At 32.2% G+C, this 16653-nt stretch overlaps 2 protein-coding genes across 2 annotated transcripts; both read left to right on the top strand.

The window, feature by feature from the left end:
* The first annotated feature begins 552 nt into the window (after nt 1-552).
* Nucleotides 553-11747, top strand: LOC148782263 (uncharacterized). The gene is made up of 4 exons (XM_088863809.1): nt 553-735; nt 7331-7731; nt 10927-11037; nt 11364-11747. The coding sequence occupies exons 1-4, from the start codon at nt 553-555 to the stop codon at nt 11536-11538; spliced, it is 870 nt and encodes a 289-aa protein (XP_088719935.1). The 3' UTR covers nt 11539-11747.
* Nucleotides 11748-15335: 3588 nt separating this feature from the next.
* On the top strand, nt 15336-16050 carry LOC18442982 (7-deoxyloganetin glucosyltransferase). The gene is made up of 2 exons (XM_088863808.1): nt 15336-15608; nt 15718-16050. Exons 1-2 carry the CDS (start codon nt 15336-15338, stop codon nt 16048-16050), a joined length of 606 nt encoding a protein of 201 aa, XP_088719934.1.
* Nucleotides 16051-16653: the final 603 nt, after the last annotated feature.

Below are 16653 nucleotides of genomic sequence, written 5' to 3'. Positions count from 1 at the left end.
ATAGGGGCAACAATAAATTTCCATATTGTCGCAAGGCTTTGAGGCTCCGAAACTGCATTTTCGGCATAATTTTGAGGCACACCGTACTTCAATAGTATAAGGTTGACACTTTATACAAACCTCATCCTATTACTAAAGCCTCAATGAATAGTCAAAATTGACAAATTTAAAGATTTTCTAGTAACAAAATTCGAGCTTAAATCAAAGACATCACCTGGTACTCCGGTACTCATAGTTCTGTCATCTAGATTTCAAAATTGGATATTTTTTTGCTTCCTAATTTTAGTCGCCAAACACCAACTAATTTTGTTTTGGGTTTGCCTTAATCTGATTATTATTATCATTAGTTGCAATTATTGGAGTCAGGTCCCAAGGGGTACTTGATATCCCTTGGCCTCCATATCTTTCTATAAATTGAAGGCAAGGCCCTGGCCCAAGACAGAGCAATACATCTCATTGCTTTTGAGAAAGAGAGAGAGTATGGAGTCTACAACGGTAGTGAAACCTCACGCCCTGTGTTTCCCGCATCCCGGTCAAGGCCATATTAACCACATGATGAAACTTGCCATGCTTCTCCATGCTAGAGGCTTTTACATTACTTTTGTGAACACTGAATTTAAAAATGATCGTATTACTGGATCAGGAGGAGCCATGGGATTGAACGATTTGGAGGATTTTAAGTTGGAATCGATCCCTAATGGCTTGCCGCCAGACCTTGGCCGGACCCAAGATGCTGTAGGCCTTGTTGATGCAGCAATGAAGAATTTCTGAAGTCCTTTCAGGGATTTGGTTTCAAAACTCAATGATTCCATACAAGTCCCTTGGCTTACATGCATGATTTCGGATGAAATTCTCAACCTTACGCAGGTGGTTGCAGAAGAACTCGGGATCCCAAGGATTTGTTTGTGGGGGACGAGTACTGCTGCTTTCGTGGGTTTCTTGCACTGCCCCGAGCTCATCGAAAGAGGAATAGTGCCATTCAAAGGTAACTCTCTCTCACTAATTACTTTATCATGGTTACAAGAAATGCCCTTGAGAACACTTATCCAAAACATCTGTAAATAGGCAATATCTATTGGGAAAGATATCTGTACTTCCCCTGCACGGCATTGAAGATATATACTTCCTCCCCATCCAGCCGAACAATCTAGATGAAGGTAGCCACTGACTGTTTGATCTAGATCCGACATCTCAAGTATTTTATTTTATTGTTATTATTATTTTTTATTATGTGTTTTTGCTAGAGAGAGGGAAAGAGTCTCTAATCTAACTGCCCCCTTGTTCTAACTCTCATATATTTTTTAGAAAAATTACCTAAATATCTGTTTTAGTTTCCATTGTTACAAAAATACCTAAAATTTTATGTTATTATTCATATGTCCAGTTTTTAAACTTTATATGAATTTTTTTTAAAAAAAGACCAAACTATCAATATTTCGGTTTTTTGAAAAACAAAAATTTTAAAATTATCAGTTTTTGAAAAATCGAAATTATTAAAAACCAAATTTATTTGGTTTTCAAACAAATGACTTCATGCCCTGAACTCGCGATAGAAATAGAATCGGTGCGAATATAAAAAACACAAGATTTTGACCAATTTTAGAGAATGAAGAAATTGACCGCATTTGTATAGAGAGAAAATATATTAAAAAAAACTTATAGAAGCAGGGAAAACAATAAATTTAGAGAGAGAGAAAGAGATAGTCACAGATTAGGGTTTCCATAGAGATGTTTTGCCTCCTCTTTATCAAGATGAGCCACTGTAAGAAAAGAAAATTCCTAATCCCAACTCTACAAAGGAAAATGATACTCCAGAGAAGGAAAAGTGAAACCAAGCAAAAACAAATAGCAACCTTAACCCAGCCTTAGTCAAAACGAAACGCAATTGCAGAGAAGTAGAAGAGCAAAGTGGTATTACAGAGAAGTAGAATGAGGAAAACATGAGGCAAAAAAAACCCTAACCGTAGCTCTCAAACGGAGGAATGGTATTAAACCAAAGATGAAAGAAAAGTGAAGTCAAATGATTGAGTTCATGCCCTGAGCTTGAGCCAGAAATAGAATCCGTGCGAGTAGAAGGAACATGAGATTTCGACTAGTATTAGTGCAAGAAGAAACTGACTGTACATTAGAACACGCTTTTTTTTGAAATATATTCATTTGGAAGGTTGAATGTTTTTAAATTTTTTGGAAAATTAAATGTTTTGTTGTAAAAGGTTTAAATAAGTTTTAGGTACTGTGTTTGTTAATATATATATATATATATATAAAACAATGATTTTGCCTATGCTCTTCATCGTCCAAAGTTTATTGCATTGTCACAATTATCCAGTAGTGTTTCAATTTTAATTTTTTTCTATAATTTTCATTTATATAAGGTTGTAACTTTAAAATGTAGAATTACAGATGCACCTAAAAAATGCTGCAAAAAATGTTGTTTTAATATTGAAAAACACTCTAATTAATCATCTCAACATCAAGATGTATGAATATGAAAATAAAAAAGATTTTGAGTCTAAAAAATAGTGCATCTTGCAATATATTATCTAGACCATCCATTTTAAAGATTTTCATATATTTATGGAAAACATTTGACAAAAATACCTCCGTAAAGTTTTAAGGGTATTTTGGTCAATTTTTTTACGGATTATTTTTTTAATACTTTTATTAGGTGCGGCTTGATAAGAAGAACACGCATTTAAAATTTCAAGTGATTTAGATTTGTAAAAAAAAGGTTAAAATTCAAACATGAAATAATACGTGACTGTCAGATCAGCCCAGATTGAATCTGGGCAGTTGGGCTCTCATATATATATATATATATATATATATCATATTTTTCGAAGATTCACCTATTTTTTATGAACACATGCCTAAAATTTCAAGTGATTTGGATTTGTAGAAAAAAAAACTAAAATTCAAACACTATCGGACATATGTGATCATCAGATCGGTCCAGATTCAATCTGGGACGTTGGGCTCATATGTTCATATGAGCTAGTGGGCTAATCGCATCTTTTCCATATATATATATATATATATATATATATATATATATATATATATATATATATATATATATATATACATATATATATATATATATATACATATATATATATATATATATACATATATATATATATATATATAGGAGCAATTATCCAATGCAACGGTTGTATCATAGTATAATGAAACGACACTTCTAGAAAACCATGTTTGTGGTATTTATATGACCCCAAATTTTGCACACACACTTTTTTCATCTCAATAATCAATCCCTTCCAAAAAAAGTCCAATTTGAACCCTAGACATGGTCAAAATGAGTCTCCTCCAAACCGAATCTAGACCATTTATTTTGTGAATTTTAAGATCATAGCTTTTATAAACTCAAAATTATTTTTTTATTTTTTAACATTGTTCATCTAATGATAATAAAGTCATAAAAAAAAAATTGGAAATGAAGAAATCCTTCTGAGACCTAGATCTAAACATCGTACTAAAATAAACGGCCTGTGTTAATTTTTTTCTTCAAATCCAAATCACTTGAAATTTTACGAATGTGTTCATAAAAAATAGTTTAATATTTGAAAAATGTCAAAAAATATTCTACATAATATAAATTGACCAAAAAACCCCAGAAATGTTTCGATGATATTTTTGTCATTTTATTTTTATGATTAATTTTTTTTTGTATTTTTATTAGGTGCGCCTTGATGAGAAGAACACACGCCTAAATTTTAAATATTTATATATTTAGAAAAAAAAATTGAAATTTAAACATGAAATGAGGTCGTGGCCGTCAGATCGACTCAGATTCAATTTGGGCCGTTGGGCTCATATGTTCATATATATATATATATATATATATATATATATATATATATATATATATATATATATATATATATATATATATATATATATATAGCTCATGCGAACATATGAGCCCAATGGCTCAGATTGAATCTGGGGCGATCTGATGATCATGGATGTCCGTTTGTATGTGACTTTTATGTTTTTTTATACATATCTAAATCACTTAAAATTTTAGGTGTGTATTTCTTCTCATCAAGATGCACCTAATAAAAATATAAAAAAAATTTATCTGCAAAAAATAAAATGATCAAAATACCATGCAAAACTTTTCGGGGGTATTTTGATCAATTTATTTTATATAATATACTTTTTTGATATTTTTCGAAGATTCACCTATTTTTTATGAAGAGACACCTAAAATTTTAAGTGATTTGGGTTTGTAAAAAAAAAAAACTAAAATTCAAACACTATCAGACATTAGTGATCGTCAGATCGGCCTCGAATCAATCTAGGACATTGGGCTCATATGTTCACATGAGCTAGTGGATATGGCCATTTGTTTGACCCAAATTTTGAAATATACATTCTTTTTATTCTAATGAACAATCACAAAAAAAGAAAAAATTGAAAACAGAAACTAGAAAGTATTTTTTTAGCCCAATTAACATAGGCCGTTCATTTTGGTGAGATGCTTAGATCTAGGCCTTAGAAGGACTTTTTCATTTCCAATTTTTTCGGATGTCTTTATTATCATTAGATGAACAATGTTAAAAGAAAAAAAAAAAAATGATTTTGACTTTATAGAGGCTAAGATCTTGAAATTCACAAAATGAATGGTCTAGATTCATTTTTTGAGACGACTCATTTTGACCATATCAAGGGTTCAAATTGAAATTTTTTTTTTGAAGGATTGATTATTGAGATGAAGAGAGTGTGTGTGCAAAATTTGGGGTCATACAAATACAACAAACATGATTTTCTAGAAGTGGCATTGCATTATACTATGATATGACTGTTGCATTGGATCATTGCTTATATATATATATATATATATATATATATATATATATATATATATATATATATATGGGAAAAGATGGGATTAGTCCCCTTATCCAACCGTCCATTTTTTAATGGAGGGTTAAGATTGCCCCAACACAATGTCACGTCTCTACACTAATTTATTTTTAATTTTTTTTGGAAACTATTTGACACCAAATATTGGACGTTCATTCCTTCATTAAACTCGCACTGATGAAAAATACAAACAAATATTTTCAATGAATATATGACCAAAATACCCCTGAAAGCTTCAAGGGGTATTTTGGTCATTATTGTTTTTCAAAAAATTATTCTTAATATGTTTTATAGGTGTGCCCTAATGAGAAGATGACACGTACCAAATTTCATATTCAAAAACTTTGTATTAAAAAACTTAAAAATAAAATACTTTGAGACATTGAATCTAAGATCAAATGGTGAGTGGCTCCCTTGATAAAAAATGGACAGCTAGATGGTAGGGGAGGATAAAACTTCTATGTTGTAGGAAAAATATAGAAAGTTTTCCCTATATATATATATATAGGGTTTTATATAGGATTTTGTTAGGCTACACCACATGAGTGTATGCCTTTAAAGTCCTCAATAGTTTTGAACACTTGGACACTCTTATCCTATAGTGAAGTAACATTTTGTCTAGGGGTATTTTAAGTAATTAGTTAAGGATAAAATAAAATTTTTTAAAAGAAGCAAAATCATTTATTAACAATAGTGGATAATGACATCATCGACATGACGTGTGACATCACCCACATTATGCATTAATTGTTTTTTAACTACTAAAAGAATGCTACTATTTTTTTATAGAAATATCCATTCTGCCTTTTTAAATGACTAAAAATACCCTTACTTGAAAAATTTTTTATTACATTTCAACAATATTTAAGTGTCCAAAATGTTGTATGCTTTAAAGCAGCGTTTTAAAAAACGCCGAGTCGAACCGGACTCGCCCGGTTCGACTCAGAAATAGTGAAAAAGGAACCGGATCGCCCCGAAAATCGGAAATCGTCCGGTTCTAGAGAGAACCGGACGATTCTGTACAGTGAATCGCCGATTCACTGTACGGAATCGGCGAGTCCGAACAGTGAATTGGCGATTCCGTACGGAATTTTTTTTTTTTTTTTTTTTTTTTTTTTTTTTTGGTAATCCATGATAGATTTTTTTTGTAATCCATGATCGAATTTTTTGGTTTTTTGTAACCCATAATAGAATTTTTTGTAATCCATGATCGAAATGTTTGTTTTCTTTTCTTGTAATCCATGATCGATTTTTTTGTTTTTTTTTTTTTTTTTGTAACCCATGATAGAATTTTTTGTAATCCATGATCGAATGTTTTGTAATATATGATCGAAATGTTTGTTTTTTTTTTGTAATCCATGATTGAAATGTTTGTTTGTTTTTTTTTAATCCATGATTGAATTTTTTGTTTTTTGCTTTTTTTGTAACCCATGATAGAGTTTTTTGTAATCCATGATTGAATTTTTTGTAATCCATGATCGAACTATTTTTTTCTTTTTTTGTAATCCACGATTGAATTTTTTGTTTTTTTTGTTTGTTTTTTTTTGTAATCCATGATCGAATTTTATGTAATCCATGATCGAATTTTATGTAATCCATGATTGAATTTTTTGAAAATTTGTGATTTTTTTTGTTTAATCCATGATCGAATTTTTTTTTGTAATCCATGATAGAATTTTTTGAAAATTTGTGATTTTTTTTTTAATCCATGATAGATTTTTTTGAAAATTTGTTTTTTTTTTTTTTTAATCCATATTATTCAAAGAGAAAACGAGAGAGATGATGATTCCGAGGCCACCCTATCCCAACCATATTATTCACATATCGAGTCCCAACAGCAACAGTGTAGGGATGAGTACGAAATACTGTAAATTAAATGCTGAACGGCGGTTCATGCAGGGAAAGAACATATCAATATTTGCATATTCATTCAAAAACATGAAAATTCTTAATGGAGTACCCTCATTTTTTATTGAATTCCTAAAAACCAATATTTATAATGAATTTTAATAATTTTTTCGGATTTTTTTGAAGTTTTATTCTGACCGATTCACCCTATTCCGATCCGGATCGCCGATTCGCCGATCCGGATCGCCGATTCGCCGATCCGGATCGGTTTTTGAAAAGCCCGATCCGGGTCACCGATCCGGTTTTTAAACCATTGCTTTAAAGATATACACTACCAAATAATATAGCCTAACAAATCATATATATATATATATATATATTAACAAACATCGATTTCGCCTCCTTTTATCGCGCCGTCCATTTATACAAAACGAACAAACAGTTATTTCGCCGCCCTTTATCGCGCCGTCCATTCAAACTAAACGAAAGTAAGGCTTGGATTGGCTAGAAACCCAGCGCGCGAAAGAGTGTGCTGTGCTCAAATGCTTCAAAGTTCAAACAAAACGAAAGTAAGGCTTGGATTGGCTAGAAACCCTGCGCGCAAAAGAGTGTGCTTTGCTCAAATGCTTCAAACCCAGAAAAATTTCTTTTTACCCCTCGTCCCGCTTCTTCTCCTCTGCTCTGCGAGCCTCGACTCTCTCGTTCGCCCTCTTCTATTCTCTGCTCTGCCAAGCTCCCCTCATTCTCATTCACCCTCTCTCCTCTATGCAAAGCCCACGCAGATCTACAGATAACCTCTCCTCACTCTGCGAAGCTTGCTGCAACAGACGCCACCCTCTTCGAATCTTGCTGCAACAGACACCACCCCCTCCTCTTGCAACAGACGACACCGCCTCCTCTGTTTAGGGCACTCGAATCTTGCTGCAACAGACATCACGCCTCCTCTTGCAACAGACGACACCCCCTTCTCTGTTTAGGGCACCAATCCGGGTGAGTGATATCATATCATCTCGAATTTTTTGTTCGAACTTAGTGCACAATCTTTGAATATACTCCAACCCAAATAAAGAAGAAAACCCAATTTTTTTCCAAAACGAGATTTATAAATAAATCCCTATGGTTTACAATGTTATGCATCAAATTCGTGAATTTGTTTTTACAGTGGGTATTTTTAATGGAACCTATCTATTGTTGAAAACCTATTTTTTTTCCAAAACCCAACCTTGTTTTCCCCAATAAATCACCCAATTCTTACTTCAAAAATTGAATTTCCTAATAAATCACAAAATCAATCACCAAATTTTTACTCAAAAATCAACAAGTCTAGCCAATCATATGAGAGCACAGTTCTAATCTTTGGAGTAAAAATGTAGGGTTTTATTTACAGTGATCCACCCACTGTGAATCACTGTAAATAAAATTTTTTAGTTTATTTCTCTTCTTTAATTGCTCCTTTTTTTTCTTTTTTTTTGATGTAGCTCTAAAGTGATTGTACAGCAAAAATTTGGATTGTTTTTTTGTTTTTCTTTTTTAGGTCGATTGCACTTATTTTTTTCTGGTAACTTTTACTAATACTAAGAATTAACGTGCACAAATTATTTATAGAAAAATGAATATTCAAAGAAATCATGTTTTTGTAATTTGATGTGGGGGCAATGATGTAGAATGTTTGTAATTTTGAGATTTACTCCAAGACGTTGATTTATGTTGACGACTTTTGAATTCGTAGCAGGTGAAAATATGAGCAAATGGTATTGAGAAAGAAAGGGCTTTTGGATTTTTATCATTACCCTTTGTCAAAGTAACATGGAGATGTATTGTTAATCATGCTTGATAAAAAGCAGTGAGTCTTTTTCTTCATTTAACTGATAAAAGCAGGCGGCTTATGCACTATGGAAAACTGTAGTTCATTTGGGATCATGGTGCTTCATTGAAATGATGGACGATGATTGGGACTGTGGAGCCAGCATTATGGTAATGTCCTGTTCTGATGGGCTCTGTTCCCTCTTGCCATCCAATTCCAACATTTTGTTGGATGTTCATAAATCCAGTGGGCTAGGGTTTTCCATGGTGGTGTTCAGGATGCGTTTCCTTTAGATGTTGGAGAGGTCTGAAAATTTCAGACTTCACACCAGAATTTTGCCTTAAACTTGTTACTTGTGATTTTTTTTCTTTTCCTCGAGTAGATGTTTTCATTCAGTAAATGGGTACCAATCAGATACTTGGTCGAATTTCATGTATGACTTCTGAAATAAAGTCACAGATTAAAAATGATTTGTTTTAAGTTCTATTTGGGTTATAATTATCCACTGGCAAAAGTATGGCAATGCATTGCAATTAGGCATTGACTTTGAATCTTGGTTTCTATGTCTTACGTTCTCCTTCTGAATCTAACAAGGGTAATAACTTGTGTTTTTCATTTAAACAAGAATTTTGTAGAGGTATGGAACTTCCTTAATGGCATCAGATATGTTCTGCATTTCTCTCTCATTCTTTATGTAGAATTGATCTACTTAACACTGTAGGTATTTGTGTACTGAATAATTATTAAGGGGACTCATATGTATGGGAAACAAGTAAGATTTACATAGGTTTTACATGGCTAAATTATAGTTATTTTACTGAATAATGGGAGTGGGTGAAGATGCTAAATGCTAAAGTGGGTTACATTTTTTTTCCATTCTCTTGTTGAGAGAGATGAGGAGGGATATTGTCTCAGTGTAAGGCCTTTATTTTCTAGGCACTATACAGGAAATAGAAGCTGACCTTTCTTTTTCTATTGAAAGGAAACTTTTCTCTCTTCATGGGTGTGTCCCATTCATGAGAAAGGGTAATGAGAAAGAAACGGCTTTCCGGGTAATGAGAAAGAAACGGCTTTCCGGCTTGTTTCTTTATTCTGAAGCCCATATGTATATTTTGCAATTGTGTAGCTTGGAATCTTGGTAAAACTTTTCATCATCAATAAAACAAATGTAGCTTGACTTTAAAATTTTGAAAAGTTCTTGTTAGTGGATCCAGTTTTACTCATCGAAAATTGTCTATAATTCCATTTCATTGCTGATAACTAGTAACCGGGATCCAGTTTTTTCATCACAATCGTTCAATTACATTTCCTTACAATTGAAATCCCTTTCATTTAATCTGAATGTTTTATATATTTGTGTGTCTAATACATACAAGTTTTCCTTTATCCTTGGAATTATAAGACTTGTGTTGTGCAAACTTTTTATGACTTGGTTTTATTTATTCTTTTGTTTCTATTAGGTTTAATATCTATTTTGTGCTTGAGGTTTAATGATTTTGAAGCCATGCCTTTTTAATTGAGTGGTTTAGAGCTTGTTTGGATTTATTCTTGCAATATATACTATGCAGACCGTACAATTCTGTTGCAGATGTATCGGCACATATTGGACTCAATATAAAGACCAAACTACGAATAGACATTTGAAAATAGCAATTGAGAGTCTCTATTTTAGTTTTACAATGGTCCAGACTCTAATTTCAGTCGATATGAGGCATGCCTTTCTAATTAGCTGCATGCTATTTGTTTTGCAAGAGACTAACCGAGCCTGTCAGGGACATGACCATAAACCACCTAGATCATATTGTAGGTTGTATGCACTATGATTAATTTGATTGGGATATTGCTCGTTGAAATTTAATTTATCTTTTAGAGTTCCCATGGGAGTTTGGAATGTTGATACTCCCTATTTAAATCGCTATCTCACTTGGAATTGTGTTCTTATAGTCCTTTTGTTATTGATAATTTTTTGATGTAGTTTTCTTTTACCTTTTGTGCATTGTTGTAACTTGGCAACTGTGGTATGTGGACTTTATCAGATATGCATTCAAGTTAATGTATTACAGTTAGAAGGATAGGGGTGGGATTTGTATGATAAAAGACACTGCATGATCCATATTGTGCATGTTTGCTTTTATTATTTAGTTCATTATCTATATAGTTTACCTAGTGTATGATTTGAATGTCAGGCATGATCCTTATTTGAATTGCTATATGGAAGCTTTGGAACCCATCTGATGAGTTTAAAAGCAATATATTTGGTGTGGATTAGTGTTTTTAAAAACAGATCATGGGAGTAGATTGTCCAACCCACTACTGTGATATTTTATGCCTTGTACTGCTAAGTATATTGTGCTAATCTTTTTTCTTCTCTATGTTTGAAGTTTTCTTTTGAAGAGATTGCACCTTTATAACATTGAAAGGATGGACAATGCTTCGTTTTGTGCAGCATTATCTGTTTGTCCATGGCTTATCGATCTCGAAGTCGTGGGCCTGTAAGTTACTCCAATCTTTTGAGGGCACTAAGATACTAAAATATGACTTGTGTAGAAAAATTGCAATTGATTTGTATTTGAAATCATTTTCTTTCTTTATTTTCATCACTACTTTTCTCTTTTTAACATGAACCATCTCTATTCTTCAAGCATCTATATATGTTGGTGTGAATGTTTATATCTGTGTTTGCATATGAATTTGTGGATGCGAGATGATGCTTGGGAGTGTGTAGGTGGGTCATAGCATGTAGGTGTATATGTCCATCTGTACAAGTATTGTCCTGTGCAGTCAGATGACTGTTTCTTGTTTCGATTAATATTAACAGGCATATTGAGCTCAGACAAGCTCTGAAACACTCTCAGTACATGAAAGTAGCAGTACACAAAAGTAGAAGTATGCATGACATGGAGAAGTTCATCATACATTCAGTCTCATTCTCAGATATCAATAAAACTTTTGAATACATCCTCAAAGGGGATGGCCTTCGCTGCATCATTTGAATGGGAGAGTAAAACTTGAAGAAGCAAAAAGAAATAAATTACTTTTTGGTGATTGAGTCAGCTCAATTGGGTTACCGTTTTTGAAACTTCATTTGTATCTAGCTTTTTCCTATTTCATGAGGTGTTTAACCTCCTTGTATCTATTCAATGGTTTGTAAATGATTGTAATTGGTTATTGTTTAATTAATGGTAATCTTTTGTGAATGAAATTCTCTGATTTCTAGTATTATTGAGTTTATGTTGTTTTTTTGTTTTTTTAGACACACATAAAGAGAGAGAGAGAGAGAGAGATCATTCAAATTCAAGGCCTATAAGAGAGATGGTTATCCAAAGCAGGTCTATGATGGTTATAAAGCTATTTTGTATGCCCTCTGGCATGGTGAAAGGAGAGAATGTATCAAACACTCATTATAAAATATAAAATAAAATGAGAACTATGGGTTATAAATGCATTTAACTATCCAAGTAAACCCACATTGCACACGATAATGACATACATAAAAAAGAAAGAAATGTCACACATAAATTACCAAAAAATCACCAAATGGGTTATTTAGATGCTCCATAAAGTGGTCCTTTATATGCCCCCCCCATAAAGAGGTCCTTTACATGCCCGTAAAATTATATGAATATTGTATTTACATGTCTCCAAAATTCAAAAAATTAATCAAGTCCTTTACATGTTCCATAAATAGGTCTTTTATATGCTTGCAAATTCCATGAAGGTCTTCTCTTTTTAATCCTTGGTTGTCCTCCAGGAAACTGCTCTTGTTGGTCTGTCATATCTGCAACATATGAACAACATCAATACACCAACACAAGAGGTCCTCAAATCCAAGTCATTTATTTACCAAAGAGGTCCTCAAAATAAATATTGGAGAAGTAATTTTCCGAAGAAATTGTGTTTTGAGAAAGTAATTTGCCATATATTAGAAACAAATCCAAGATCATCCGTTAAAATGTAGAATTAAAGTGCAGTTTATAAACCTGTCAGAAAAGGTTCTTTTAATGTTGAAAAACCTTCTAATTGATCATCTTGACATTAAAATATATGTATATGAAAAAAAAAAAAAAAGAAGAAGATTTTGAGTCCTAGAAATAGTGAATTTTGCAACAAATTATTTAGACGGTCCATTTTTAATATTTTTGTATATTTATATATCTATTTGATTTGAACTATTTTTTAAATTTGAAATTTTCTAATTCAAGATGACAATATACTTTCAAATAATCCAAAGAATTTTTGACATCCAAATTACATATCATGATAGAATTTGTAGATGCGCCCAAATTGTAATGTTTAACGTTGCAACTTTATGCAAACCACACCATATATATATATATATATATATATATATATATATATATATATATATATATATATATATATGGAAAAAGAAAACCCCTTAAAAACATCTACAATGTTTTCGTCCCACAACAACTATCGTATTGCCATTGCGGTTTTGTCTGAAAAGTAACAACCACTCTTGAAGACCTATTTCAGTTTCTCATATTTTTTGCGTGAAAAATCGACCGCAACGTAGCACAACAGGCATAGCAGAGCAATTGAGGTCGATTTATCCACTATTTGAAAAATTGGATGGTGTTGAGCTTATGGATGAAAGCATTGTTCATTTTCGCCCATAAGCATGGCGTAGTCAGCCAGGCTGCTTATATAATAATCTTAGCCCACTTGCTAGATTGAATATGAGCATATCTAATGGTTACGGCATCATTTTGTATTTAATTTTCAATTTTTTTTTACAAATCCAAATCACTTGAAATTTTAGATGGTCATTCTTTTCATCAAGGTACACCTAATAAAAATATTAAATAATAATTCACAAAATATAAATTGATCAAAATACCCCTTAATTTCTTTTAGGGTATTTTAGTTAATTTGTTTGTTACATATTATTTTTTTTATATTATCACATTTTTAATGAATAAACAATCAAAATTTTAAGTGATTTGGATTTGTATAAAATAAATAATATATATATATATATATATATATATATATATATATATATATATATATATATATGCGTAAAGATCATATGAGACCCTCCCACACCCATGTGTAGAGGACCCCAAAGGATCACCATTAAATTTGGTACACATCTTTAAAAAAGACAAGTCCCACACCCATGTGATAACTTTTCTAGAAATCTGTGTCAAATTTAATAGTAATCCTTTGGCATCTTACACACATGGGCGTGAGAGGGTCTCATAGGATCAATACTTATACATATATATAGAGAAATAATCTTATAGGACCCTCTCTCACCTATGTGTGTAGGACCTCAAAGGATCACCATTTAAATTTGGCACGGATCTCTAAAAAAGTCAAGTCCCACATCCATGTCATAACTTTTTTAAGGATTCGTGTCAAATTTATTGGTGATCCTTTGAGGTCCTACACACATGGGTGGGGGAGGGTCCTATAGGATCATTACTCATATCTATATATATATATTTGTTTATTTTTTATTTTTTATTTTTTGTTAAGCTACACCACTTGTGGTGTAACCCTTCAAGTGCTCAACTTTTTTAAACATTTATACCCTTATCCTATAGTAAAGTAACTATTTGTTTAAGGGTATTTTAAGTAATTGGTCAAGGGCAAATTAGAAATTTTTAAGAGAAACAAAAGCATTTAGTAACAATAGTGGATAATCACATCACCAATATGATGTGTGACATCACCTACAATATGTATTAATTGTTTTTAACTACTGATAGAATGCCACTATTTTTTTATAAAAATATTTATTCTACCATTCTATATTATCAAAAATGCCCCTACTTAAAAACATTTGTATTATAATTCAAGAGTATTTAAGTGTCCAAAATGTTGAGCACTTTAAGGGTATATATGTGATAACTTTTCTAGAGATTCGTATCAAATTTAATGGTGATCCTTTGGGGTCTTATACACATGGGTGTGGGAGGGTCTGAAAGGATCATTACTATATATATATATATATATATATATATATATATATATATATATATATATATATATATATATATATATATATATATATATATATATATATATGAGAAATTGAACAGTGATTTCGCCTACCCTCATCATCGTCCAAAACTCATCGCATGATCACGATTGTCCGGTATTGTTTTATTTTTCATTTTTTTCCTACAAATCTAAATGATTTGAAATTTAGGGCTTGTGTTCATCAAAAATATGTGAATCTAAAAAAAACATCAAAAAACTATTTTACGTGAGATAAATTGATTTCAGGGGTATTTTGGTCAATTAAATTTTTACGAATTATTTTGTTTATATTTTTATTAGGTGTACCTTACTAATATGTATACATGATCCTAATTTCAGATCATTTCTATTTGTAGAAAAAAAATAAAAAATGAAACTCTTCCGGATAATCGTGATTGTGCGATGAACTTTAGACAGTGATAATGGTAGGAGAAATCACTGTTTATTCTGGCCTATAGGTATTGGAAAGATTTTTTCTATATATATATATATATATATATATATATATATATATATATATATATAATAGCTTGAATGTCTTACAAAGTTCTAGAAATTTTTTTTTGAACTTTGAGCTTGGTCAATAAAATAAATGTAACCACCAATTTCACATCCAAGTCAAGTTGACTTGAACTGAAATCCGACCCATATCTAACTCGGATCTAGTGTTTTTAGGCTTGAACCCAGACTCAGACTCTGATCTGGTCGACCGCCTTGGCCATCGGGTTGTCCCCGACTCATCACATTCGAAGAATTAGATAAATCTGTTCTCGATGCCATGCGAGAAAGAATCCGTTGCCCAATGTACCCAATCGGCTCGTTTGCAAGCTTTAGCCAAAGTGAATCCATTGACCATTTACAGTCAGTTTCAATGAGTCTCTGGAAAGAAGAGGATGCTTGTGTAGAATGGCTGAATGACAAGGAACCTAAGTCAGTTGTGTATGTGAATTTTGGCAGTGCAACAGTTTTAACACACAATCAACTCAATGAGTTCTCTTGGGGTCTTGCGAATAGCCAAAGGCCTTTCATATGGGTCATTCATGAAGATCCCGTAATTGGCGAATCGGCAACGATAGGAAAAGTATTTGTCGAAGCAACCAAAGAAAGAGCGCTAATCTTGAGATGATGTAACCAGATGAAAGTACTGTCACACCCTGCAGTTGGTGGCTTCCTTACTCAGTGGATGGAATTCTACATTTGAGAGCATTAGCAGTGGGATGCTGACCATATGTTGGCTTTTTTTTGCCGATCAACAAACAAATTGCTGGTACGTTTACAAGGAATTGGGCATTGGTATGGAGATAAACAATGGTGTTAAGAGGCAGGATGTGAAGGAATTGATAAGGGAATTGATGGGAGGAAAGAAGGGTAAAGAGATGCAGTTAAAGGCCAAGAAATTGAAGGAGAGCTCAAAAAGTGCTCTTCAAATTGGAGGCAGCTCATATGATAACTTTGAGAGGCTATTAAAGGAAATGCTTCTAGAGAAACATTAACCAAATTTAGATATCACAAATTTTACTTGAATAATTTTAGAAGCTTGTATGAGAACATATCCTCCTATTAATTGCATGGAAGTGTGAGACTTGTCTGCGCATTTGTTTGCAAGGCCGAGCAGAAAAAATAATGTGTGGTGTTTATTTGGAGCTTTGAAAGATTTTGCTGCATATATGTAAGTAATGTGGAGAATGAGAAGCAATTTTGCACAAGTTATCTTGAGACTACTAAGTATACAAAGCACACATTGATTCTTAGGACTTGTTTAGCTCCTTGGAAATGGGTATCCCAGAGAGATGTCTTTCTTAGAATTGTTATCTTCTAAAATTAGCATCTCCTAATAGAGGTGTCTGTTATTTGGATAGCATCTGACAAGAGACTTAAAAGATGCTTGTCCACTGTTGGAATTTCTTGGAAGATGTGCCTCCCCAGAATTATATTTTGTTAGTATATTATATTATGATACTATAATATAATATATTCACCATCAGAGCCTTTTACAAATATTTGGGGTCAGCTATTGAAGATTCATTGAAACTTTTGTCAAAGTTTTATTATGGTTGCTAAAGATATGGTACGGATTAAGTGAAAGTTTAAGATCC

The sequence above is a fragment of the Amborella trichopoda genome, chromosome 4, assembly GCF_054954075.1.
Source record: "Amborella trichopoda isolate Santa Cruz 75 chromosome 4, AtrichopodaSantaCruz75HAP2 v2.0, whole genome shotgun sequence".
NCBI classification, from domain to species: domain Eukaryota; kingdom Viridiplantae; phylum Streptophyta; class Magnoliopsida; order Amborellales; family Amborellaceae; genus Amborella; species Amborella trichopoda.
Note: the sequence above shows the minus strand (reverse complement) of the source record. Positions and strands in the feature narration are given on the sequence as shown.